Here is a 27,277-nt window from a genome sequence, read left to right on the forward strand (position 1 = left end):
AACAGCAGCAAGAGCCCTGACGCCTGGAGAACGAGGCTGAAAGAGTTAAGCTAGTACTGTAAGAAGGCTTCTGGGCCAAGGGTGAGTCGACGGGTGGGGGGCTGCCATGACAGGACTGTGCGCCAAGGCCAACTGTAATGGATCAGGTCCCAGGATTTCTAGCTAGAACAGCTTGTTCAGCGAGGTCTCTGAACAGTGCCTCCCTGTGCCGGGAGACAAGCTGAGTCCCGCAGCACAGTATCTTGCCAAGCCATTTATCATTTATTGGCTCTAACATAGAGAGAGATTTCCTTTTTTACATTTTTTCACGTTTGTTTTTGTTCATACTTTTCACAAACTCAAAATGGTGGGGAAAATGCAGGTTCTCTCAGTTTTTGAAGAAATAAAAGACTTTCTTGTATTTATCCTCCTGGGCACTTTTGTTCGTTTGTTTGCTTGCTTGTGTACGTTGTGCCGTGGTTACATTCTCTGCATCATCAGCAAGTATTTACTGGATCACTTTGCACAAGTGCAGTCGCCAATCACTTGCTTCAGAGGGAGACAGGAAAGGCTGTGAGAGAGGTCTTCCACTTAGAAAACTTTCTTTCAGAGAAGTCTTATGTTTAAAGAGTTTGGGGCAGCACTAGCTGCCATAATATTTTTTGGACAGGTCAGGGAAGGTTATTTGAATTATTCAACTTGAGAGAACACTAGACACATTCTGCTGGGTGGCAGCATGCTTCCGTTTCCAATTTGAAATATGGAGTGGAAGAAGTTAAGTTTTCAAACAAATTTGAATTCCATTTGATTTTTAAATTATATTTTTATTTAATCTTTGAGAATCTCATAGAATATATTTTGATCATATTCATTCCGTTCCCCCCAACTCCTCCCAGATGCTCCCCCACCTCCCTATACACCCAACTTCATGTTCTCTTTAAAAAGTTGGGGGGGGGAGTCCAGATGTGTTGGCTGACCACAGTCCTTTTAAATTATACACTATAGTCAGCAGAAGGACTGAACTCTATAGAAGCAGAGAAGGAAAAAGAGAAGTGGGAACCAAAGCTCTATTTAAACTGCACCCCCCAAAGATACCATTTCCACAATGAACAAGCAATAGAAAATCCCACGTTTGATTTTTTTCAAATTCTTGAACCTATAAAGCCACAGGAATATTCATCCATGTTTCAGTACTTGTGATAATACACAGATTATTTAAGAGGAAAAAAAGGATACAGATGGGATCAAGACAATGTCCTCATACCAGCTGAATCAGGGAACATCAAGGAAACAATGGGAGATGTGCCACAGAAACATTTGGCATCTTTAGAAAAGCTTATATCTGAGAAAGCTTCATTTCCTCCTTTACTCTTACAATAGGAATAAATGCTGTTTGCTAAAACAAACAAACAAAAAACCCATGGTCCAATATGTACAATTTTAAGCAGTTACAAATGGCTTCAGGTAAGCTTCACGTGAAAGATTTTATTCACTTTGGTAATAAATATTTCTATAACTTGGGGGCTGGATGTTGGCCCTGGACCCAGACTTGACAAAGTTCTCTCTCTGTCTGCTTCTTAGATTTCCTGCTTGTTTCTAGAGAGCCCAAAAATCAAACCCATGGCTATAAGTCCTCACTTCTTGTAGCAATGAAAAAGGAACTGATTAACAATCCCCTTGGGTTTACTCCTAGGATGTGACAAGATAACAGTACCAGTGAGGGACTGTAGGTAGAAATATTCCTTTCCCATGGAAAACGATGCTGTGGTTCTCATTTGTATCTAAAGGGTAAAATGTCTTCCTTCTAGTATAAATTCCCAAACATCCATACAACCTTCCATTGTTCTGTCAGAGTCAAGTTCCTAGATGGCAGAATGCAGCTGGTTCTTCCAGAAAGGGTCTGGAATCACAGAAGACTCGGCTTTCTTAGTGATCTTACCCTTCCTGGAAGGTTTTCCTGATCTGTAAAATCAGAGTGGGAGTTTAGGCACTTTATTATTCCTGTGCTGTTAGCTCATGATGGTACAAGTGCATGCAATAGTGTTTGGGGGGAGGCATTACTTCTAGAACCACAAAGCAATGCTGTATGAATGGTCTAGGGCATACTCATTCTCTATGTGCTTTTTGGCAAGATGTTCAATATAAGGAGCTTCCCTAAGGACTCGGTACAGGTGGTTTGAAATTGCCTCTTTCCCTTGAGAAGAGCCATGCAACCAATGAGAACATAAGGGATTGATTGAGATAGAGTCTTGCAAAGTAGCCTTGGCTGACCTGGAACTCACTATGTAGCCCAGGCTGGCCTCAAATTCATGAGAATCTTCCTGCCTTAGCCAGAGAACTGAAATCACAGGTATGTGCCACCACACCATCCAATGAGAAAATGAGTGTTATAATTTCTGGCTTCTTTTTTTTTTCAGGAGTTTGGGTCTATTGGAGAAAAAGGAGAAAGGGGAATCCTTGGTTTGCCAGGACCTAGGGTATGAACCTGGAGTGTCACTTGCCTGTGTCCATCAAGTCACCTGATCCTTTTTCTTTTTTGAAAGAAATGTTGTAGCTCTCTTTCTTGTCTTCATTTTGTCTTGTTTGGTCCCTTGCTCATGTAATTTGATAGCTAGCTAAGCTTCTTTTATTTCTCATCTCAACTTTCTGGCAGGCTTACCTCTCTACTTGTCCCCATTCTTTTGGCTGATTGGCTCCCTTGAACAAGGAATGATGTAGCTGCTACACTTAGGTGGCTCCCCAGCCTATGTGTTACTTCTGACTTTCACATGTAATTTTCTTCTGAGCTAAAGAGTGGTGCACATGGTTTCTTGCTTTTATTCTTTTATACTCCAAGGGAATATGGGCAAGAAGTAGAATAGGAATGAAAGAGAGCCAGGTGTAATCTCTATGGGACATAAACAAGACTGGGAACTTCTAGAACACAGTGAATGGCATTTGGAGTTAGCATTTTCCAAAATAATCTTATTTTGAATGGAGAAATAATTATCATCCCTTCTGATTCCTAGCTTTCAGGAACTGAGACCTTGGGTTATAAGAAATTGGTCAACTTTTACCTTACATAAGCACATTTTAGAGAATTGTGTTTTTAGTTTGTCCATGAGGATGTTAAGTCTCTGAGTACTTAGCACTATTTAGTTATTGCTCTTCCATTTCTTTCTCTCCTTTCCCTTATCCTTTGTTTTTAAACTCATAATCTCCAACAAAGAATATGTTTGGGGTAGCAGAAAAGAGGTCATCCAATAGTCTATTTAAAACCTCTGACTTGAAACCAAATCAGCTAAGTATAATACCATCCAACCCTTTGACTAAATTCCTCCTAATACTTAAAATGGTTCCATTTATTTAGTTCTTTAAAAATGTTCCATGAAGCTATTCATCCTGGTGGGTTAATGCCTAGAAAAAAGTCATTAAGCCAGGTCTAGGAAGGTTTTCTTACCTGACTTAAGGAGCTACTAAATCCTGAACTCAGGTGGATAACTTTGTTATATGAGTCTAGAAGCTTTTTTTTTTTTTTCTGGTGTGATCTATTCAACTTTCCAAGACGTGGTTTTTCACTTTACAGGGTCCCATGGGTTCAGAAGGAATACAAGGACATCCAGGGAGACAGGTATTTTGATTAATATCTATAAAGCATTGGTTTACAAAATCCTAATCAAAAGATCTTGCTTTACTTAACATGGCCAAATGGAGACATCGCCTATAATGCAAATATAATGCAAACTGTCTACTCTCTTTAGTAACATAACTTTATAATCCCATTCTCTCTCTCTCTCTCTCTCTCTCTCTCTCTCTCTCTCTCTCTCTCTCTCTCTCTCCCCACCCAAGATGATGAACAACCACTGTTACATTACCTTTTGGTTTTTGCCATGCCATAGTGTAGTAATATACTGTGGCATGTTATCAAGGGTCAGCAAAGCTAGCCTGCTTGTATCCATACCCTTGTGACGCTTATGCACTTCAATATGCATATTGACTACCTGATGCTATATTATCATCTGGAGAAATTTGCAAAGCTGTCCACACTCTGAATGACAGCAAGATCCCTGTACTATCCGCCTTGGCATAATCCACAAGGCAGGCCACCTTATGTACTTGTACTTGAACTTAGTGATAACTATGTTTCTATCACAGGGAAAGAAGGGGACTTCAGGTTTTCCTGGAATTAATGGGTTCCCAGGAATTAAGGTAATACCATTGAGAAGTACAATTCCAGGATTTGAGATGTGAAAAAGTGAAGGATTCCTATAAATGCCTACTTGTGGGGTATTTTTAATATTTTGATGTTATAGGTGTCAAGAAATGCATGTGCCCCATGCTGTACACAAGGCTGATGAACATTCATCAGATGCCACCAAAATTGTGTTTAAAATTCTCTATTGACAATGCATCCTATTATTGACTACCTTAGCACCCACTCTGGGTATTCCCCGGAATCAGATTCTAGTCACTGAGCCCGTCTTTGCAGAGAATTACGACTCTTTCGACTTCCTTTGTCATCATTCAAACAATAAAGGCAGTAGGTGTTAGAATCTTAAGCCTGCTGAGAACAGAAGGAAAAAATTGAAATCTGGTTGCTTCCTTGGTTGTGTTATCTGTGTTTGTAATACACTTCCAAGGCCCAGAAACAGAATGCCTTATAGTGGTGTTGCAAAACAAAATTGAGATCCCTAGTCCTTGACAAATTTGTAGATCTGGCTACCTTGTGTCACCTTCATCTTCAATTTCTTGTTTTTGAAAATTAACCTCTGGACTAGATTACCCTGGAAATCAGGAGTCAAGGAGGAAGGGACTTTTTACTTTCCTGGTGCTTTGTGTTCAATCTATTTAATCTTTACAGGGTGAAAAGGGTGGCGTTGGTCTGCGAGGCCCAGACATTTTCACTGATGCAGATGGTGCCGTGATCTCAGGTGCAACTCTTTGTTGATTTGATTGGAGAAAAAAAAAACACAAAGTGTTAGAACCAATATCTCCTGTAATTGTTGAAAGGACACACTGTCATCCACTGGATGACTGACAGTATCAAGGGCCACTCATGAGTCCTGAGCTTGGAGAATGAATGGAATTCCAATCTCTTAGACAAGACAAAACAAGACAGCTTCTCATTTTTGGGTTGATCCATCAAGACATGAATCTGGGCTTTCCTAGGCCTGAATTTGAGTAACATAAAGGTTCTCCTGGTAATGCTTAGGGAAGGATTGACATCCTCCTCAGCTGGGCTGCCTTCAGCCTAAGACTAGAGAATATTCAGGGTTTCAGGAAGACGATCTCAAGCATGCTCCTGATTTAGTTGCTTAGGCCCCTGGGCAGTGTGATACTTAGAAAGTTCGTCCTCTTCTGTCCTTACCCTAGTTACTAGGTATGTTCTACTCTTCCTCTTTGCCTTCACTATTCATCTACATGCCCAATGTTGATAGTGCCCTCCAGTGTTCTACTCCAAAGAAACCTATAGCAAAACTGTCAAAAGTGTTGTTAATCATCTTAACATCAACAATAAACATTTAAGGCGGTAACAGTAGCAGTAGAAGAACCTTCCTAGTAATTTCTAGGTTTTGTCAGAAAAGTAAGGCTCTAACAAGACCAAGTTTTAAGTATTAGTAGTAACTTGGTATGATGGTACCTGCCTGTGATCCCAGAACTTGGAAGCCTAAAACAGGAGGAGAGTAAGCTCAAAGCCACCCAGGGTTACATAGTAAGATCCAGTTACAAAATTAAATGCTAGTGGAACCTTAGCTCTGGAAGGCCCATTATCACTTAAGACCATCAGCATCTAGGAGACCAGAGAATAACAACAAAAACTGCCAGGCCGATGACAGTTCCCTGCACCTCTTCTCCAACATTTTGTGGCAAGTGTGAGCATCCATTTTGGTTTTTCACTTCTTTTTTCATTGTAATGCCAGGTTATCCTGGAGATCCTGGTGTGCCAGGCCTCCCAGGCCTTAGAGGAGATGAAGGCATCCAAGGCCAACGTGGCCCTTCTGGCGCCCCTGGCCGCCCATCGTTAAGAGGTGAAGCAAACTAATCCATTCTCTGCATTGATCAGTCTTCTCTGAACTCTATTTCCTAGCATCTCCCTCTCTAACTCAGGATCCAGGCACATACCTACCCAAGGTGAAAGGAAGGGTAGACTGGTCAGTATGTTCTCCCATAGTTAGCCTAAAGCTAGGGTATTGCAGAGAGGGCCTAGGTCAGTAGCTTTCCTTTGACTTCAATGAGCACCACGGGCAGAAAGACAAGTCCAGACTGCCACTGAGGCTGGAAGTAACTGCAGATCTGGACTGGGTGGTTGGAGCACTCTCACTCTTCCCCTGGATGTGTCATTTGAGTTTAACAAAGAAGAATCTGTCTATGCTGGATCCTCAGGGTGGCTGCTAAAAGCCTTTATGAGGGGTGGCTAAAGGTGTAAGCCAAGTGGAGAGAGTTTCTTGACATGTGCAAAGCAATGTGTTCAATTCCCAGCATGAAATAGAGAGACAGATGATAGATAGAAGATAGAAGATAGATAGATAGATAGATGATAGATAGATAGATAGATAGATAGATAGATAGATAGATAGATGGATGGATGGATGGATGGATGGATGGATGGATGGATGGATGGATAGATAGACAGACAGACAGACAGACAGACAGACAGACAGACAGACAGACAGACAGACAGACAGACAGACAGATAGATAGATAGATAGATAGATAGATAGATAGATAGATAGATAGATAGATCTGCACCCGGACCCTCTTCTAGGCTTAACTCTAGCACAAAATGTCCCCAGGATCCTATGGGTGATCCTATATGTGATACTAATGAACCAATCACGGAAGGAGAAAACCTATATTCCATTCTATAGGGCAGCGAAAGAGCATGCCAGAGTCTGGAAGGCAGGACTGTCCCTAGTATAAAAGCTCAGACATGTCTATTAAAGTCACTAGTTTCTAAATTCCTTGGAGAGGAGCCTCTGTAAGGATAGTTGTGTTTTGAAGGCAGCCATTCATAGGAGATACAATTGGACCCAGCACTGGAGTAGAACAAACGCAGCAGTCAGAGGCTGAAAACCTAGCTTTTCCTCACAAGTTAACCACAGTTTCCTAGGCAGTTAGGCCAATGGATTCCCAAGGGACTTTTCTAACTGTCATGAAAGAGAGGAGCAAATTATTTCCCTAATTCTTCCCTTGTGTTGTTCTGTCTATTCACTGCTAACTGGAATATGCCCAAACAGTGGGGTGCTATAGTGAGCATTTTGTGTGTGTGTGTGTGTGTGTGTGTGTGTCTTTCCAGGTCTTCCAGGTGCCCTCGGGCCTCAGGGATTTCCAGGCCTGAAAGGAGACCAAGGAAACCCAGGACGCACCACCTTTGGAGAAGCTGGCCTGCCTGGCAGAATTGGTTTGCCAGGCTTACCAGGTTTACCAGGTCTACCAGGCCCATCAGGCCCACCTAGTAAGTTATTCTTTTTTGATGTTGAGACCCAGGTATGGTTCAGGACCACTAGGATTTTGACAGGGCCCCTCACAGGAGAAACAGCTCACTGAGGACAGCTAACAGCAGAGGGCAACAATGAAGGCTCTGTCCCATCGGCCTCAGCTCCACCTCTACAGACGGGAACAGGAGTGGAGTGCCTGTTTCTTCACGAAATGAGCAAGCTGATGATGAGCAAACACTAACTTCCTTAGTCATCACCCTTCTGTCCTACACGGCTCTCAATGCCCACATCCCCATCACCCCTGCCAGGACTTTGGCTTTTCAGATTCTAGGGAAGCAGAATTGGATTTTCAGTTTCCCGAGCTCTGGTCAGGTAGGCTAAGAATCTGAGAAAGGAGAAGCCATGCTTTGATCCTCAAGGTGTCTGCTAAAAGCCTTCATGGGAAGGTGGCTAGAGGTATAGACCAGTTTGATAGGGTTTTGGCATGTGCAAAGCAATGGGTTCTTTTCCCAGTATGAGATAACTGATAGAAAGATAGATAGATAGATAGATAGATAGATAGATAGATAGATAGATAGATAGATAGATAGATAAAATATGCATATCTACACAGTGCCTATTCTCCTTAGATGGGATTCTGTATTGTGAGAGAATCCGAAAGGCTGGAAGTATTGCCCAGCATGTTTCTATGCAGCTTAATTCCCCTGACCACTGCAGCTGGCACCTGCTTCCTCTTTGCCCAAATGAAGCGTTCTGGGCTAGAGACTGGCACTACTGAGTTATTGAGTTACTTTGTTCATCTCCGAATCCAGTGCAGTGTGTGGGCGATAACAGTCATTCTGCTGGTAGAGTGAATAGAGCCAAACGAGAGTCCGGTTGGCTCTTCTGCAGCAGACTTGGCAGGTATCCCAGGCTGGGATTTTTTTTCTCCTACTCTACTCTGTGTGTTGAGCCTCAAGGACCCAGGCCTTCGAGACTGAGATGTGTTCTTTTAAATCCTGCAGATCGCACATTTGAGACGGGACCCTTGCCTAGCATGGAGCCTGGATTCCCTGGTCTCCGAGGAGAACGAGGTCCAAAAGGACATCAGGGCCTCAAAGGAGTAAAAGGTGATGTTGTCCCTTGAATTTCTTAGTCCCTCCTCCCCCAAGCCCTAGAGAGACTTTAAGGGGATTGATCAAGACAATAGCCTGGACAGAAGTATTCTGGGCTCTTGAGAGAAGATATAGGACTGTTGGAAGTGCTTTAATTGGGGCTCTAAGAATGAAGTTAGAAATTGAGGTCACACAGGACAAAAAAAGAGGCTTATGGGCTGCTCTTTCCACCCCTTGAGCCTGCTGAAGCTATTGTCAGCATTCCAGGGTGCTAACCAGCACAGATAATCCCAGTTTGCAAAGCTTTGTCTAGACACTGCTTCCCAATACCATTAGCCTTAGGACTCTGTGTAGGTCAAGACCTAAGGTATTTGCTCCAGTAAAACAAGCAGGGACCCAGGAGGCTGCCTCATACACCACATCCCAGGTGGTTCATTTGGGAGGTCTAGGGCCACACTAGAGAAATACAAACTGTCTTTGCCTATTCAAAATGCTTAGGATCAGAAATGATTCCGATTTTGTAGTCTTTGGATTCTGCAATATTACATAGACTTTGACAGATAATCATCCCTAATCTGAAAAATTTAAAATCTCCCTTGCTTAGGATTTCAGAGCATTTATGCTCAGTTTTTACTAATCCAAGGAATAGACCATTCTCTCAGAGTTCCCAAGATCTGTTTCTAAAAGTAAGAAGAGACCCTTCAGGATCATAGGGAAATATAGCCAACCACATTTGTTACCACCTGGCGTTCTGCAGACTGTGCTCATAGAAGCATTGTAATTGGTTAGGTCATATAATTGTGACTCCTTGGTATGTCTTCAGAAGTGCTTTGTTGACATTGAGCTCAATGGCACATGAGTTTGAGGCTAACCTGCACTACATGCGACCTGTCTTTAAAAAGGCATTTCACTGACGCTCCTATCACCAGTCACATCAGTATATGTGAACTAATTAAATTCTAGACTCTCAGTTGTTTAAGTGGCAATCGGTGGTTCTCAGCATGAGACTCAGTGATAGCTGTACCTCACCCAAGACTAGTAAAAACTGACTCACTAGCACAGATGTCTTCTGATGGACAGTGAACTTAGGCTATCTGAGTCTCTGAAAGTCTTTTGATTTTCCTCCAAGGGAAGCCTGTCAAGTCATAGATAACCACTCTTGGAAAAAGAATCTATTTTATTTGTTATTGTCATTTGTATTTGTATATTTGTTGTCTGTTTTTCCTTCAGGGGACTCTGGGTTTTGTGCTTGTGAAGTTGGTGCCCCCAACATTGGACCACATGGTGAACCAGGCCTGCCTGGGACACAAGGTCCCATTGGCCTACCTGGTATTAAAGGGACTAGAGGAGATCCAGGCTCTAGGGGTGCACCTGGCCCAGCAGGGACTCCAGTAAGTCTTAAATTAACTTTGGTACAGAGGGGGGAATGGAGGATTTTAAATGTTCTTCACTCCCCATCAATCATTTTCCTAATGAAAGAAAGAGAGGGATAAAATAAATATATGATAACAATCTCTGAAGATTTTGCTTAAATTCATGCAGTTAGTCAAATCATTTCTTGTTTACCATTGACAAGTAACAAATCACAATGATAATTGGGTGCACAGGAAATTTCCTCAACAATTGAAAAATCAGGAGTACTCCTTTTGTGAGTCTAAGCTCTAATTGGAAATTGTGCTGATGAATTAATGGAGAAAATCTTCTGCAGAGAATAAATTAAGAGCACCTTTGAAAACAAACAAAAACAAAGTAAACCATGGGCCTTGGTCACATGCAGCAATCTGACCAGAGGGTCTCGAAAGCAGCAGCTTTCTGATTTAACCTACCCTTGTCCCCTCCTTCCCATCCACACAGTAATCTAGATTTGCCTGGCTGGGTGATATTGCTTAGAAATTAAGATGAAGCCCAGTCTTCAGAGATTTCAAAATTGGAAAAGATACGGAAATGTGAAGTAATTATCCAAGACAGAGACATAATCACATGTCCAGAACACTATGAAATATTATCTTTAAAAACTTACTTTAGGTCATATCTTTGCTAAGCACCAGAATTCTATGAAGTCTGCATCTCCTGGTTATTGACATTTGTTCCTTTCTCAGGGGTTATTTGGATCGAGAGGTCATACAGGCCTCAAAGGAAAGAAAGGAGAACCAACCATCAGTAGAGAATCAAAACTGTCAGGAGACAAAGGTGATGCTGGTCCCCAGGGGACCCCAGGTATGGCAGGAGCTCCAGGCAAGGATGGAATACCAGGTTTACCAGGGCTTCCAGGCATTCAGGTGAGTAGATCATTCCTGGATGATTAGCTCTATAAATCATCATACTGGACTTAGGGGAGATCTACTGGTCATTACATTATGGAATAAAGTAGAATAGAGTGTCTGACTCCCCCCCCCCAAACATGTTGACTCCATGCTTTCATTTTGTGTAAAATAAGATTTTTGTCTCAGAATACTTATCTCATTTGATAAGCACTAGGAATAATTAACCATATCCATATAAAATGATTCAGCTTCCCAACAGCTCTGACCTCCAAGCAATCCAGTTGTTTTCTTTGACCTCAATGGTCATTGCTGCCATCCTCACTTCCTACTTTCTTCCCCTAGCCTCATCTAGAACCTTTTGTCACGTCAGATCACCCAGAGTTGGCAAGACTCATTTCCACTCAGCAAACTCAGAGGCTGATCAATAAACTAGAATGACGGGGAATGTTCACAAAACACAAAACATTGTTCAGTGACTACCTCATTACTGTGGTTAGAAGCCTTTTCAGATAAGTCTTTAAATGACCTTTCAGTCTCTTTTTCTTTGTTCTCTAGGGAGACAGTGGATCTGGCTTCCCAGGTGAAAAGGGGTCACCAGGACTTCCTGGTGAAAAGGGCCATGATGGTCCAACTGGACCACCAGGAATTGGGCTGCCAGGACTTCCTGGGCCACGTGGACTTCCTGGAGATAAAGGAGTAGATGGGTTACCAGGGCAACAAGGGCTCCGTGGAGCTCAGGGTGAGTCATACAAAGAGATAGTTTTAGACTTGGAAAATCGACCTTTTGTAGAGTGGCCATGACTCATTAGGCATGAAATGCGTCATAAAAAGAGATCTGGCTAGCTGTAATCACTACAGTCAATCCTCAAGGGTTTTCAAGTAGGAAATGGATCATAACTGTATTTTGGTAAGTTTATAAGGTAGAACAATGTGTATTTCAGCTCTTCTTAATGAAAACTCTCCTAATTGAGCTATCTGAAAATGTCACAGAGCCACCTAGATGGGCTATGAGCTCATAGTCCATAGAAAAGTTCAAGGAGAGGATGTATGACTCTGTTGTAAATACCATCAAAGTAATTAGTGGGAGGTTTGATAAATAGTTCTCTAAGTTGTATGGTTATACCATCAACAGACAAAAATCTTTCCCAACTGACACAACCTCAGATTACTCAGGGATTCTAACTTAACCCTTGTATGATACTTAACTCCCTTTCAATAAGTTACTTTCCCTCATGAATTTCAAGGATAATAATAGGCAACATTCCTGCTTATATATTATGAAGGTCCCATACCATAACTTGTCTTTTGTACAGTCAGAAAACCTCTTCATCATAGCCCTTGTGTTCTGTGATTTCTGTGTTTCTATTCATGGCACCACACTTCTCATAGTCACCGAAGTTTGAAAATTTAAGATTATCTCATTCTTGGAAATGCCTCACATTATTTCTTTTCTCTTCTTGCTTGGTAACTTCTCATTATCTCATACCTAGTTTATCAAATACCTATGTGCTTTTGGAAAAGATAGATGGATGGTTAGATGGATGGATACATGAGCAAAAGACCATTTCCTTCGTAGTTTCTCTTCTATTCCTTGCTGACTTTCCCATTCAATTCTATTTATGCACATTGCTGACAATTAAATACCCTCTACCATTTAGCCTTCCCTTGACTACTCCACTGTGCCACTAGTACTTCAATTATGCTTGCTTCTATTAATGGTTTTCCCTTTACTGACAACACTGTAAAGTCTCTGAAAGATACCGAAGAAGGTGATGCTTCTTACCCTCTCAACCTGCCTAGCAGAGTACAGCATCCCTTGAGACCAATATTTACTTGCAGAAAAAAAATACCTTCCTAAACCTTGAATGATTAACAAATAAAACTCAATCTAGTAGGAACAGGCTGGCCTTGAACTCACAGAGATCAGCCTGCCTCTTCTTCCTGAGTGCTGGGGTTAAAGGTGTGTGCCACCACACACAGCAAGTACTTCATTTAGAATGTTGTCGCTCTTTTTTCTCTTCAGTAGCTAAATATAACTCACTAAATGTAGTATTCTTTTACAATCATTTAAAAGCACCTTTATGTGTTATAGCCATTTTAGATGCCACAAAAATGTGAGATGCTGTTTCTAAATGTTGCCTATTCCTACCAGTGATAGCCCAGGACTAGACATCTGCATTGCCAGGGAAGAGCATGTACTCATCAGAAGCTGTTCAACTTAGTGGTATGAATTATTACAAACTCTGGGAACACTGACAACTGACAGTCCCTGTGGTGGCTCTGGCTCCAGATTCTCAATGTAATCTATCACCCATGTTATTACTGCAGGGGGCTTCTGTGTACTTGATTATGTGCGGGTGCTAGCACTGTACTCAATCCCCACGATGAATGTGGGGGGCCAGTATGTCTGCTTTGTACACAAGACCTCCCTTAGGACTCAACAGACGCATGTCTTGGTTTCATTTTCCGCTGTCCTAATCTTTCCCCTACTGTAGACTAGAAGAGACTGACACAGAGGGAGGTAAGAGCTCACTACGTCTTCAGGGTCTCAGACATCGATGTTGGCAAAACGCCTTTTCTCTTTTGTTCACATTTGTCTCTGACACCCAGGATATCTTAAATGCTACATTGCACCCTTTTTGGAGGCAGAGTAATTGTGAGGCTTGGATGCAGAGGCTGCCACTGGCCACTGATACTTCTTTAAGGGCTCCTTAGTGCATACCTCCAGGGGACTTCCGAAGAAAGTGTCATGCAGTCCCTGAGAGGGGCTGATTTCCTTTACCACATATGTTGATGGATTGATGGGTTTCTAATTGAATTTTCTGAACTTTTATTGGGCTATAACTTGCCTTGCAAGGTACATGTGCAAGGAGTCATGCATGTCTGATCTCTATTATTTAGTCTCAAAACAAATAGAAATACTATAATCTTGAAAACTAGAGGTGCTTTATATTCTAAAGATGAATTTTTGTATTCATGGTGAAAATTCTGAATAATGTGGTCATCTGTTGCACTTATAAAGCATAACATGGCTAAAGCTCACTTCTGCTTTATTGAGAATGGTCTGAATTCAGGAATGTGAAGCTAAAAACATGGCAATGTAGAGTAAAAGCCAGATACAATACAAATTGATGTGAAGTCCTTAACCTTCCCATCATTTTTAAATCCCTTCATGCAAAATACAATGCAGTGCAGTCTGTGTCAAAACTGTGAGGGGGATATTATGGAGGGAAATGTGCCCTTGGTTTCTTCTTGTTTCTACGTACCTTCCTCTGGTCACCATTTTTCTTCCCTAGAATGGATGAATGGCATCAGTTCTATCTTTTAAGAGCTTTGCTCTGATCTGGTTCTCATGGGTGAAAAGAATCTCTATAACTTATCTAATAAATTGGGGAGATGGGTGGCTTTACATTTACACTCCACTCAGGGATATTTGTATTTTCCTTAGTTTGTTCTGTGGCATATTAGTAAGGCAATAGAATTACAACAGTACGATACAGACACATTGAAACTGCTGGGCTATGGAGTTAGTTGGGTGGCAGGAAAGTCTTGTGTAGGGTTCCTTCACCACACCAGCTCCAGGGATTGTCTTTTCCCTTCATTCAAAAACTCTGGACCCCAGCAGAGTACAGGACTGGAAGCACCCTCCTGGGGAAGCATCTCCCTCTGAGGTGCCTGTCAATAGAACACATTTCCACAATGGGGAGACAATTCTCAGAGACAGCTAGCTCTGCCACCTTAGTGTCTGACATGATGGAGGTGGGTATGACAACACGTGGCAGAGGATTTGTGCTGATGGCCAGAATCTTTATACCTGTGCGGTATAGGACTAGAAGAACACAAGGTCTGGAAGGCCATCAAGTACCATCACAAGACAGACTCAGGTAGAAAGCAAGGGACTGACTGATAGGAGCGCCTCTGAACCTCTCTCAAGGAAGATGAGAACTGTTCGCTGAGCACGCAGCAGGGGGCTGGGCCCGGTATCAAGTGCTTCCATCTCACAGACACAAGTGGATAGGTAGTTCTCCTTTGGCCCACGAGGCTCGGAGAACTTAAGTAGTTGTGTTAATACAGATGTGTAATAACAGAAATAAGACACCAGCTTAAGGTCTGTCTGCCTCCTGAGCCCAGAATAACCAGTGCAATATACCATTCAATTCCTAATCTTGACTTAGGACTAAAACAAGTGAGTTTGTTTGTTTGTTTGTTTGTTTGTTTTATTTGTTTAAACAAGACTTTATATTGGAGAGCAAAGGTGAGTAAAAGGAGAAATGGCAGCTACTTGTGTAAGCAGTCTGAATCATAGGCTTTATACACAATTTTCAAAAATAATCCTGTTTTTTTTTAGAGCCATGGTTTTTTTGTTATGTTTTTTAACAAATGCTACAGATTTTTATTGGAACTATTGGCTGTGTGGCTTAAGACAGACCTTGGGGATTGTTTTAATGAATAGGAGAGACTAATTTTAATTAGCATAGCAATTGTTTATAAATGGCACTTGAGGAAGTCCACAAACAATCTGTCACCGGTATTTATTAAACCTCCCCTCTGTGATCCTGCAGACTATTCATTTGCAGTATGAATGAGCAAAGAATTTCCTACAGAAAAGGCTGTGAATGCTAATTTCAACATCTTGAATACCGAAATTGACTAACTCTATTCCCTGAGTAGCAGAGTTTACAGTTTCCAATAAGGAGCTGAGGAGTCTCAATTTGTCTGTCATGGCCAAGGGAGTGGTCTTAAGTATTTCCTTAATTTAGACATACACATATCTGAACAATGATGGCCAATAAGTTTTAGTGGACTCAAAATGAACTGCTTTAAAAGAGCCCCATGCTTTGAAAAAAACCCTCTTGCAAAAAAAAATGTGTTGGGGCTGGAAAGATGGCACAGTAGTTTGGAGCACTGGCTAGTCTAACAGAGGACCTGGCTTCAATTCCTAGCACCTATAAGGAAGCTCACAAACATCCGTAATTCCAGTTCCAAGGGATCCAACACCCTCTTCTGGCCTCTATGGGCACCAGGCACACATGTGGTGCACATACATACAGGCAGGCAAAACACCCATACGCACACAATTTTAAAAATAAATTTATAATTTTTAAAAAGGAAGAAGTGGAGGTGTGAACTTGAACAGTTGTAGCTTCAAATTATCCACTCTAATAACGGAGGTATCATGAACTCTTAGTGCTGAAACCTAAGTGCCCGTGCTGGGAAGAGACTCTAAGGGAATGGTGAGCAGAAAGTTGCTGTTCCTGCACAGGCCACCTCTAAGAATCCTTGTTAGGTAACACCCTTTGCCTAGGTGACTGCTTGCCCAGCAGGCACCAATGGTTCAATAAGTAATACTCTGGCACCTGAACACTAAGAACAAAGATAAGCAATTGCCCTAGTAGTTCCTCCCAAGAGTTTCGGATGTCAAGCTTTTTGTGTGTGCGCCTAGCTGCTGAGTGGGGACATAATGGTTGTCCACTAAATAGAATAGGAGGAAAGGAGCATGTGAGGGGAGACTCTTTTCTGACTCGATGAGTTCACAGTTCCATGTGTTATCATTTACAGGAGTCACCTTGCCTTGTATTATTCCTGGGTCGTTTGGTCCATCAGGATTTCCCGGAGCTCCTGGATCCCCAGGTATGGAATGAGGCCAGGGAAAGGAAGCACACATTAAGGGCCTTGAATCAAAGGAAGCAGAGGATCCCAATAGCACATGAGGGTTCTGCTGAGGGCGTTTATGGTGACTGAGGAAACAGCTGCTGGAGAGTGTGGTGTGGGGAAGTGAGACTGGGGAAGCCGGGCAAAGAGAGTAGAATTGTGGACTAAACATCATGTGTCGAGCCTATCTGTGCTAGCGTTCCTTTCTCCTCACTACCTTCACTTGGGGTTTCAGGCTCTAAAGGAGCTCGGGGCCTCCCTGGAATTCCAGGCAAGCCTGGCACTCATGGAAGCAAAGGAGAGGCCGGAAGTCCGGGCTTAATTCATCTCCCGGGACTGCCAGGTAAGGAAAGAAGGCATCCCTTTTGCGGCTGTTATGTTTGGATGGTTTTCACTCTCCACTGATGACAATAAGCTAGGTCTGCTCTCTGGTGTGGCTGAAATCCTTTGCTTCCACTTGCAGTAAAAATGCAATGGAGAGCCGTAGAATGAGGGCATAACACGACAATAAGGGCCATGCAAAACCAATGAAGGCAACCCCTTAACTCTCAGATGAGGCAACTGATACTTCACAAAGCCACCAGTGCCAAAGCCAGGACTCTGCAGCTGTCTGCTTACCAGTCACGTGGCAATATCCCACATGGACTTCTTGGAGGTCAGAGAAAGAAGTTCAGTTCAGTCCAATAGAAGCTACCCATTTCTTCCCCTTTGTAGGGTAGTTCCAACCTGAGCTTCAGGACCGCAGGGTGCCACTGCTTCTCCGCCTGGGTACCCTGGGTCAGCATCTGCATCACCTGGGAACTTGATAGTCACACAAACTCTCAGCGTGTTCACAATACCCAGTGAGCAGAAACTCCAGGATGGAGCCCATAATCTGTGTGTCACTATAAGTTCTGAACCGCCGTTGTTCTAGCGTTTGAGTCTTCTCCTTGGCTACCTGCTCTAGTGTCTAGCATTTCTTCTGTTCTTTCCCCTACCGTCTGCCCACTCACGAAGAAGGAGGGCATGACCACTGGAGTTTAACAACTGCAAGAGAGACTGAGCTTTGGCCAGAAGGCCTTGGTGTGACTTGGTACAACTACGGACCCCAGGAACAGGAGCAGGTTTCTAAGCTGTGCCTACTCCCAGCTTCCCAGAACTAGAACCTCCTTCCACTCACATGTTATAGTTCCTACCTCTGCACAAATTCTCCAAGGAATGGAGACTGCTGACTATTATTAATACATTAGCTTTTGTATTAGAAAAATCTGTCTCAGATCTCTATCTAGACAAATTGCTTCTAAACATCCATGGCCTTTTAATTTTTTTTCCTCTTTACATTTAGGATTTCCTGGACCTCGTGGAGAAAAGGGATTGCCTGGTTTCCCTGGGCTTCCTGGAAAAGATGGCTTGCCTGGAAAGGCTGGCAGTCCAGGTTTACCAGGCTCCAAGGGAGCCACTGGTGACATCTTTGGTGCCGAAAATGGTGCTTCAGGGGAGCAAGGCCTACAGGGATTGCCAGGGGACAAAGGATTTCTTGGAGACTCTGGCCTTCCAGGACCCACGGGTGACTCTTCTTGACACTTTACTTAACAATGAACAGAAAGCTTTATAGTGACTACTGTCTTTGCATGAATGCATGTATGAAATGCATGACCAAATCTGGGATAATTCACAAGAAAGCTAAAATGACATTCTAATTCCGGCTCTCTTTAAGGAAAATTTTCCTTATGTGGTTGGAGTCCATTTTCCTATCATAGTAATTCTGGGAGTAGCTGTAACCAATAGTCAAATTCTTGCAAAGCTGTTCACAAAAGAAGACAGTGTCGTCTGAGGTGAATCCTGGGCCAAGCCCTTCTATTGGAAGCTGGTTTGGTGACCCAGTGCCTCCCTGTGATCTAGGCTATGAACACCTGCCCCCTCCTTTTCATTAGGTTTGAATGGCAAGTCTGGTATGCTAGGCCCCAAAGGTGAGAAGGGCAACCCTGGAACATCAGGACCACCAGGACAGCCAGGACCCTCAGGATCTAGTGATACATTTGGCATCCAGGGCACATCTGGACCCCCAGGACCAGCAGGCCTTCCAGGCATTTCAGGTAGGTCCATTAGAGGAAGAATCCCAACTTGACAGACTTTAGTTAGGCTTCACTTAGACTCAGGCATCCTTGGGACTAATAGTGGCAGTGTGATATGGTCAGAATCTCAGAGATTTGACTTTCCTGACCTCTCTAGTGTCAAATCCCAAATCGCTCTGGCTGTGGCAGGCAGAACACATTGTTGCTGTTTAGCTTCTGCACTGTGACAACAGATCTCTACCATGTCTGCCTTCCATGGCCTCCTGCCCTTTGGATGCTTTGGCCTGCCCCTGGCCTTTCTCTGTTAAAGAATCCACCCTGTGTTGAGTTGTGTTGTGCCCTCACTGGGCTATGGTGAGCCTGATTTGAGCTACAGAGAGCTAAAGCTGCGCCCCCACACCCCAGTGGCCTGCCCGTCAAGGGAACATGCCTCTGAAGATCTATAGGCAAACAGTGGCTTTCACTCAAGACCATCATCATCCCCGCTCTGCCTCCTGGACGAAGTGACTGAAGCTGAGTTATTTGCCGAGCCATTAATATCTGCTTTATGTCCTTTGTCCTTCTGTTTCCGGGGTCTTCATATAAGCTGCTGACATGAAGAAGAAGGAAAACAACAGCCCACAAACTCACCGACTACGACTTCCCACTGGGGAATTATCTGATTATCCCCTATAACATGGCCTTGCTTACAAGGCCAGGGATCCCTGAGCCCCTGCTAGAGGGTTGGTTCCCATTGTCTTCAGCTCTCTGGTTAGAGAACTCTCTTCACAGCTTCCCATTGGAATCCTGGGGCTCGCAGCTACTTGCTGCTTTTCATTTCATGGAAAGCTAAGTCAGCCATTCATTGAGGTCCTTGGGAGCCCAAATACTTCTGTCGTCACTGATTGAATCCTTTGGTTTTTTAATTTCCTTGCTTTGTACCTGGACATTCCACTTGGGCAGCAGCTCAGGAGGTTAATCCCATTGACCAACTTAAAGCGTGGTGAAAGAAGACTCAGGGTATCTGGGAGATCAAATGGGCCTTGTGGGTCTCTACAGTACTTGGCACTAGGGGGTCTTTCAAACATAATGCTAAGGAACTGGCTGACTTAACCGCTTGCTTGAGGGATTAAAAGGGCAACCCTGTATCCAAGACTCCCTGGGAAGTTCGAACAACAGCTCAGCTTTAACCTCTACTTCACGAATTGGCTCAGGAAGCAACCATTGTAACTTGATTCAGAGTGTAAGTGCCGGGAAACTGGAGTCCAATTGCCGCCCTGGCTTCCCAGAGCTCCATTCAGAGGCTCCAGGGTAAAGCACATCCATAAAGGAAGAAGTTATAATCACAAGGGGGTTGCTTTTCCTGCCCATCACTGTGTCATGCTAGAAGCGATATGCATTTAGCATGGTGCTCTGGGTGGTAGGTCCTAATGCTCTGACCAACTGAGCACTCAGCTTGTTGGCAGCTCTCATTGGGTATTGTTAAAAGGCCATGAACAAAGTTTAACAAGCCTGCCAGTCAGAACCAATGGAAATAAGCAGTGACCCAAATCTGTCCAGAATCTCACTTAATAGCTGACCTGTGTTCTCTCTATTCAGGGCAATCTGGAAAGAAGGGTCAAAGAGGAGACATAGGTCAACCTGGGTCAACTGGAAAACGAGGTCTACCTGGGATAAAAGGCCTTCCTGGTTCTCAAGGGACAGATGGTTTCCTGGGAAGCCCAGGTTTGCCAGGAGTCACTGGGTTGCCAGGCATCCTAGGCCAAAAGGGTAAGTGAAGTAATTGGGAAGGCCAGTGAAATGGGCAGGGGCTACCCAAAAGGAGCATTTATTCTGAGCTGCCCAAATTGCTCCCTCCTCTCTGTCCAGGAAACAGAAGGTAGGCAGGGCTTTCTGTAGCAAGATATTTAGACCAGGCTGGTACTAAAGGAAGACAATCACCTAATGTGAGTCACTCAAACTGCTTGCTGTGTGGGACAGTGGAAAGATTAATATGGTCAGAAAGAGCCAGGGCAATAACAGCTACATATAGATCACTCAGCGTGGCACATACCAAGGATCCTGACAGCTCTCACTTTCTATGATTGCCATAGCAGTGGTTAGGTGTGTGGCATCTCTGTTTTAAACAGGAGGAAATGGCTAGTCTCAGGGCAGGGCATACAAGTGGTTAGCACAAAGGGGCAAGGTTATGCTCATCTCTTGGCCTCCTGGACCTAGGCTTTTCTTGACATGTGCTCTGAACTTAATGAAGTAAAACAAAAGAGCCCACATTTTTTCTGGTGGTTAATTATTACACATTCAGAGAGTACTGGAATATGTAATAACTAAGAAGCTTGGTTGAAAAAAAAACTAAGACTTCAGAGTTAGAGAAACCTGTGTTCAAATCCTTTCTCTGCAACTTCTTAGCTCTGTGGCATTGTGCAAGTAATTCAACCTTTCTTGGCCTCTCTTTGTTCTCGTGTATGTACAACAGAAATGATAATAAAAGAAAGTCTTACTCTTCAACAGGTGAAAAGGGGTCCTCTGGACCAGTAGGGTTTCCTGGCTTACCTGGTCTTCCCGGTATTCCTGGAGCTGATGGATTAAAAGGAATTTCCGGTTCGTTTGGAAAGGTGGGACAACCTGGACAGGCTGGTACTCAGGGTGAAAAAGGTGAGAGGGAGAGAAAGAGACGGGGGGGGGGGGGATTCCAAAATGACTATGTTGTTTTTCAAAGTGTATTTTGCTTGTCAACTTTGTCATTCATGTGATGAATGCCACCTCTGTATTAGACAAAAATTTGGACTTCTGAATTAAGTCCTTTGAAACCAAAAGACTATTCCCTTCAGAGTTAACACTACATGTTATGGACTGTGTCAGTCAGCTTTTGACTACTGACAACAGATCTCTAGCATAAACAGTTTATAAGAAGGAAAAGGTTTATTTTAGACCTTGGTTTCAGAGGATTCCATCTGTGATCAGTTGACCTTGTTGCCTTTGGGCCTGTGGTGGAACAGTACATCATAGAGCAGAGCTTTCTTCATGGCAGCTCGGAAGCAAAACTGAGAATGTGATAAGAACGAGAGTCCCACAGTCCCCTTCAAGAACGTGTACCCAATAACTTGACTTCCTCCCACTCAACTCCATGCATCAAAGGCTCCCCTCACCTCCCTATGAAGTCAATGGCTGAAAATCAAGCCATTACCACTCATATCTTTGGGGGATACTTATTCAAACCAAAATGAAGGCCTCTGCTATATATTCCCAGTGCATCGTTGGAAGATAATTTTGAGTAGGGTCTAAAGTTACTGATGTCTTTGGGTTTGGAGAAAGAGAAAGGGTATGCAGAAATGCAAAGTTTGAGGATGAGATAGGGAAGAGGACAGAAAGGCCTAGAAACTGGGCTGGGGGGGTAGTGTGGTAAGAAACAATATGAAAGGTCAGCCCTAGTGTGACTTTGTGTGTAAACTGTCTCTCTCATGCTGACTGCCTAATCTGCCTTCCTTCAGGAGACAGAGGGGATCCAGGGTCAGTCGGCGTGTCCGGTCCAAGACCTCCGATGCTGACCCTTTGGTTCAAAGGAGAAAAAGGCTCTCGAGGTTCTGCTGGATCAGATGGATTTCTTGGACCCAGAGGTGCTGAGGCAGGGGATGTTCAGGAGACATTCTCAAGAAAGGATTTACAGCCACCCTTGGCTTCCTTCCCGAGAAAAGCAAAGCTCACCCCCAAGAACAGCAGTATGGGAGACAACATGGGGTTCAAGGAGGCTATCTTCCCTCTTCCTGAGTGTCCCTTGATCTTTGAGACTATTGCCACTGTAGAACGGAAATTTTGACCCACAGTCTGCAGTACCCCAGAAAGAGCCTGGTAGATAGTGAGGCATAGATACTGAGCTACTTGTCAAATGTTTGAGTTGGAAAGACATCAACGGCACCTCCTTCCACCACCCTCTCCCCAAGCCAACTTCCCCGTCACCTGAGAGTGCATTTGGAATATGACCTTGAGCGCCTGCACCTAGTCAGATTGTTCGTGTTGCCTCTAGCCTTTTTCTAACAGGTTTTGCTTCTTTCCCAGGTGACAAAGGAGAACCTGGCATCCCAGGGTTACCAGGCCCACCTGGAGCTCCTGGACAGTCCAATACCATCAAAGGACTCAGTGGGATGCCAGGTTCCCCTGGATCTGTGGGAAGAAGCGGATTACCCGGCCTCAAGGGGTCCCTGGGGATCGCAGGTTTCCCAGGAATGCCAGGAAAAAGTGTAAGTTTATCCAGATTCTTGTCTCTTCACCATAAACAAACAAACAAACAAAAAAAAATCCTTCACTGCATAGGCACATGCCCTGGGTTCCCATCTTTCTGATTCCAGGCTACTTTCAACCCTTGCCCTCAAGATAACATCAAAGTGCTCACTCTCCGTGTGTGTGTGTGTGTGTGTGTGTGTGTGTGTGTGTGTGTGTGTGACACATCTTCCCACCCTTTCCCTCAGTATCCCCTTCCTCTGTGTTTTGGCTCCCATTATTGGCCCTATGAGGCAAAGCCCCTGCCTAATTTGCAGTCTCTGAATCTTGCCTGCTCTTCAAGGCACCATCTCATCATGAGTTGTGGGGCTGCTGCTGGCCTGGCAAGGCACTTTTCATTGCTCGTATCGAACTGCTCCTAGTTGGTTCTTCAGAGACTCTCACTTGCTAAGCAATATTTCTGGGACTTAAGAAGAATAGCCTTACAAACCTTTCTGTTTGCACCCCCACTGCCAGCACCCTAGAGTCCGCATTAAGCTGGACTTAATGTAAAAATTCACAGATTGTGGGAAAGGGTGTTCAGGCAGGGTCTTACTACGTTGTCAAGGGAGACCTTGAACCCATAATACTCCTGCCTCACCTTTGCAAGTGCTGGGATTACAGGTATGCACCACCACACCACAACTAGAAATAAGTGTAGGGTTTTGGGTGTTACTCAGTATTAAACTTGGGGCCTCAAACATGCTAGGCAAGTGCTCTACTGCTGAGCTGTATCTCTAAGCATAGCATTCGGAGATTTCTTGATGGTTTAATAGGAAGGTGTTTGAAGTACCTCAGAGGACAACAACTAGCAAAGATTCAAGTCTAGATTATCTGGGCTTTTGAAAGGCAGGGTAGGGGCTGTAGAGATGGCTCAGTGGTTAAAAGTGCTTGCTGTTCTTTTTGGACAGCTTACAACTCCCTGTGAATTACAGCTCCAGGGCATCCAAAGCATTCTTTGGCCTCCATGGGTACCGGCACACATGGTAGCATGGTAGTGGTGTGGTGTGGTGTGTGTGTGTGTGTGTGTGTGTGTGTGTGTGTGTGTGTACACACACATTTAAAAACATAAACAAGACAGAATAAACTAGAGTAGGTTTGACAGATGGACTTGAATTTGAATGTCAGCAGGCTTCATCTCTCATTTGCTCTGTGATCTTGTGTGCCTTGCTTAATTAACTCCACTGAGCCTTATGTTTCTTTCCATCCGTTAAAAAGGTAGACGAATAGCCAAACTCCTTTCAGACAGTAGTGAAGATTAAATGAGATGAGACATGCAAAGCACTTAACGTTGTGTCACATACATGGAATGTTCTACATAAATAGTAGTCTGATTCAATGATTAGACCCCAAATACCTGTACTCCCTACAAGCAAATTTTTGTCTTTCAAAAGCATTCGTCCATCTGGTAGAGAGGATACACTTACATGGCTCAAACATTCTCCAAGGAAATCATTCTAGGTTTAAAGTCCTCATAACTCACAGAGGGGAAGGGATAGAACGAAGTGGGAATGCATTGGGGGAGAAAGGGTTCCCAGCGTAAGCAGAGACTCACATTAGGAACATCTATATCTAAAGCAGTGTGCTATATGAAGCCAGGCCAGAAAACAGGCAGAAGGGAGGGGGTGCCATCGAAGGTAGTGGGCCAATGAAAATAGTGACCCAGCCCATTCCTCAGTCTTCTGTGCAATGCACTAACTGGCATGCATTTTTCCTGGGTACATCTCCAAATACCTCCAACCATACGAGATACCATGAGAACAGCTGAAAGCAGCTGACATAAACACTCCCCAGATGCAGAGTGTTTCAGAAAACTGCCAGGGAGTGCAGGTGGATTTCACTGTGAATATGGAAACTACTCATCCACATGCAGGCTAGCACCCTGCACACTTACAGCCTGCTACCTGGTAACAGGACAACCTCATGTTCCTTGTAGAGCCTTTAGCCCTGCTTAGGAAAAGCAAGACTACTGTTTGTGATTGTTTTGTTCTTCCAGTTTTGAGACAGGATCTCACTAGGCTGGTCGGGAACTTGTGAAGTTCCTGCCTCTGTTTCCTGAGTGCTAAATCTATAGACATGCGCCCTCACACCTGGCTGAAGTGATGATGATGCGACATAACTCTATAGCTTTGGCCAAAATGGTGGTGGCTGAATAGCTGCAGAGCAAATTGAGTGCCTGGCCTGGGATTCATGTCCTACGTTTTCTGAGACTCAATAATTAATGCAGCCATACATTGATGCATTGAGATTTCAATTCTGATAGGTTACGAATGACATGACTAGGAGTAATCTGCAGATGAAATATTCCCCACTGCAAGCCCTAAGTATGCATGTCTATCCCTGGCTCAGCACCTTCCCATCTACAGGATATATCTCCTGCCCCACCTAACACAAAGAGTGTAATCAGCATCTCTCAGGCGATGGCTAGGGCTTGGGAGAGAGGAGAAAGATGGTGAGCATCTCCAAACTCTAGGCATAAATAATGATTTCTATGTTGCCTTGAAGGGTTTTCAGGGTCGCATTGGAACTTCTGGTCCCCTGGGAGCAACTGGTATCCCAGGGTTAAAAGGTAGGGAACCTTTTCTCTTTTGATCCGTTTGCCTAGACCAAGGTAAGGTTTTCTACCAACCCATAACTCAGGGGGTGGCCAGAGCTGTGTTTAGAGGGAAAACGAATTTGTTTTATATTGCCCAGTTAGCCAAACACCCTCTGCACTCCTTGTTCTTCAAAGACAATACCAGCAACAATGGTACCTGCCAAAATCTCTTCCCAGGACTTTCCGGGCCAACAAACAAACAAACAAATGATACAAAGCCAAAGGAATGTTTTCAAAACAACAGCATAAAAGAACTTCAGCTCAGAACAACTCTTCAACTTATGAGCACAGCCCCCCTGGCCCCAGGCAGGAATAGGTCCCATCTTTACAAGAATCACTATTCCATTCTGGTCGTATTTCAGGTCCCACTTACCCTCTTCTCACGCATACTGGGCCTAGTGATGTGTTTCCAGCGAAGGAGTGCTCTGTATAAGAACAGCTCATGCCGGTAGCTTGGTAGAATCCCTGGTCCTTTTACTCAGTGAATGGTTTTGTCAAGAAGCTCCTATGGCCATATTGAATCTGAATTGAGGGGTAAAGATTGAAAGGATTCCTTTGGCAAAAGAAAATGAAAAACTGTTTCTTATACTTGCAGGAGACCAAGGCCAAACACTTGGCATTTCTGGAAGCCCAGGCCCCAAGGGACAGCCTGGTGAATTAGGTTTTAAAGGTAAGGCTGAGAAAATTTTGCATATACTTCGCAAATGCTTCGGAACTTAAGGACTAGAAGGAATTTTGGAGACCAGCCCCAAGTTCTTCAACTTCTATCCAGTGGATACCTGTAGTTTTCCCAGGCAAACTGATAAGGACCTTTAGCCTGGTGTAGCCCCTAAAACGTAGTTTCCATATTTTCATCTAAACTTTGGTGCATAAACATCTCAGTCCACCGTTCTTGCTTCTGGAAGACACTCAGAAAAAGTCTGTGTAAGTCTCAATTGGGAACAGCTTCCAAATATGAAAACAACCACCAGGGTCTTTCCCAGAGTTCCTTCATTGAATGAAGTTCCCTCAACATCTCAAAATGCTTTCACCTTCCCACTCCTGTTTTCCCACGGAAATGGGGACTAATCATTCAGCAATTTTCTTGACCTTACAGGTGTAAAGGGAAAAGATGGACTAGTTGGTGACAGAGGTTACCCAGGAAACAAGGGCGACGATGGAAAAGTTGGTATTGCTGGAGATCCTGGCCTTCCTGGGTCCCCAGGTACTGTGCTACTTGACAGCTTTTACTGAAGAAGTTAGCTTCCAGCCATACCCTATTCTCAATGTCTGCCTTCATTTTACATTTAGGACTTCAAGGGATTTCAGGTATGAGAGGAGACCCAGGCCTCCCAGGTTCCCCTGGCCATCTAGGGTCAATTGGCCATCCTGGACCCTCTGGCTTAATAGGACCTAAAGGTATGTGTGTTTGTGGGGGGGAAGTAGGAGGAGGTGTCTTTTCCTCATAACAGATGGCAACTACTTCATCTTAGAATGTAGCAGCCAGGCCTAAGCCATACTTAGAGTGAGGTGTTAAATGAGGATTAATGGGAAAGAAGAATGTAGAATGGGCTCGAGAGATGGCTCAAAAAACGCACTTGTTTTCTTGCAGAGGACCTGAGTTTGATTCCCAACACCTACCTAGTGGCTCACAACCACCTGTAACTCCAGTCCCAGGTGATCCAGTGCCCTCTTCTAACCTCCATGGGCACCAGGCACTTGTGTAGCACACAAATGTACATGCAGGCAAAATTCTCATACACATAAAATAAATAAATATTTAATCAGTAAAAAAGAAGGAAGAAGGGTAGTGAACAATTATGAATGGGAATAGAAGAATGTGAGAGCTACAAAGAAAAGTATTAACAAGAAAGACACATTAGCTTTCCAGTACTATAATTAAATCCCTGTGGTTGGTCACTTAGAAAGAAAAAAGATTTAGCTTATAATTTTTTAAAATATTTATATATTTATTATGCATACAGTGTTCTTCCTGCATGTCAGAAGA

General features: G+C 43.7%; 1 protein-coding gene across 1 annotated transcript in view; it reads left to right on the plus strand.

Moving 5' to 3' along the window:
* Col4a6 (collagen type IV alpha 6 chain) overlaps positions 1-27,277 on the plus strand; it is a 304,646-nt gene that overhangs the window by 261,679 nt on the left and 15,690 nt on the right. Inside the window, exons 14-35 of the mRNA XM_006970301.4 lie at positions 2,397-2,456; positions 3,545-3,589; positions 4,114-4,167; positions 4,820-4,889; positions 5,880-5,987; positions 7,256-7,414; positions 8,402-8,506; positions 9,722-9,882; positions 10,591-10,770; positions 11,311-11,494; positions 16,315-16,386; positions 16,643-16,750; positions 17,732-17,953; positions 18,321-18,482; positions 20,040-20,210; positions 20,949-21,092; positions 21,929-22,054; positions 22,494-22,675; positions 25,200-25,263; positions 25,886-25,960; positions 26,387-26,494; positions 26,581-26,688. Coding sequence (XP_006970363.1) covers positions 2,397-2,456; positions 3,545-3,589; positions 4,114-4,167; positions 4,820-4,889; positions 5,880-5,987; positions 7,256-7,414; positions 8,402-8,506; positions 9,722-9,882; positions 10,591-10,770; positions 11,311-11,494; positions 16,315-16,386; positions 16,643-16,750; positions 17,732-17,953; positions 18,321-18,482; positions 20,040-20,210; positions 20,949-21,092; positions 21,929-22,054; positions 22,494-22,675; positions 25,200-25,263; positions 25,886-25,960; positions 26,387-26,494; positions 26,581-26,688 — 2,668 coding nt within the window. The remainder of the gene's footprint in view (positions 1-2,396; positions 2,457-3,544; positions 3,590-4,113; positions 4,168-4,819; positions 4,890-5,879; positions 5,988-7,255; positions 7,415-8,401; positions 8,507-9,721; positions 9,883-10,590; positions 10,771-11,310; positions 11,495-16,314; positions 16,387-16,642; positions 16,751-17,731; positions 17,954-18,320; positions 18,483-20,039; positions 20,211-20,948; positions 21,093-21,928; positions 22,055-22,493; positions 22,676-25,199; positions 25,264-25,885; positions 25,961-26,386; positions 26,495-26,580; positions 26,689-27,277) is intronic.

This window comes from Peromyscus maniculatus, chromosome X (genome assembly GCF_049852395.1).
Source record: "Peromyscus maniculatus bairdii isolate BWxNUB_F1_BW_parent chromosome X, HU_Pman_BW_mat_3.1, whole genome shotgun sequence".
NCBI classification, from domain to species: domain Eukaryota; kingdom Metazoa; phylum Chordata; class Mammalia; order Rodentia; family Cricetidae; genus Peromyscus; species Peromyscus maniculatus.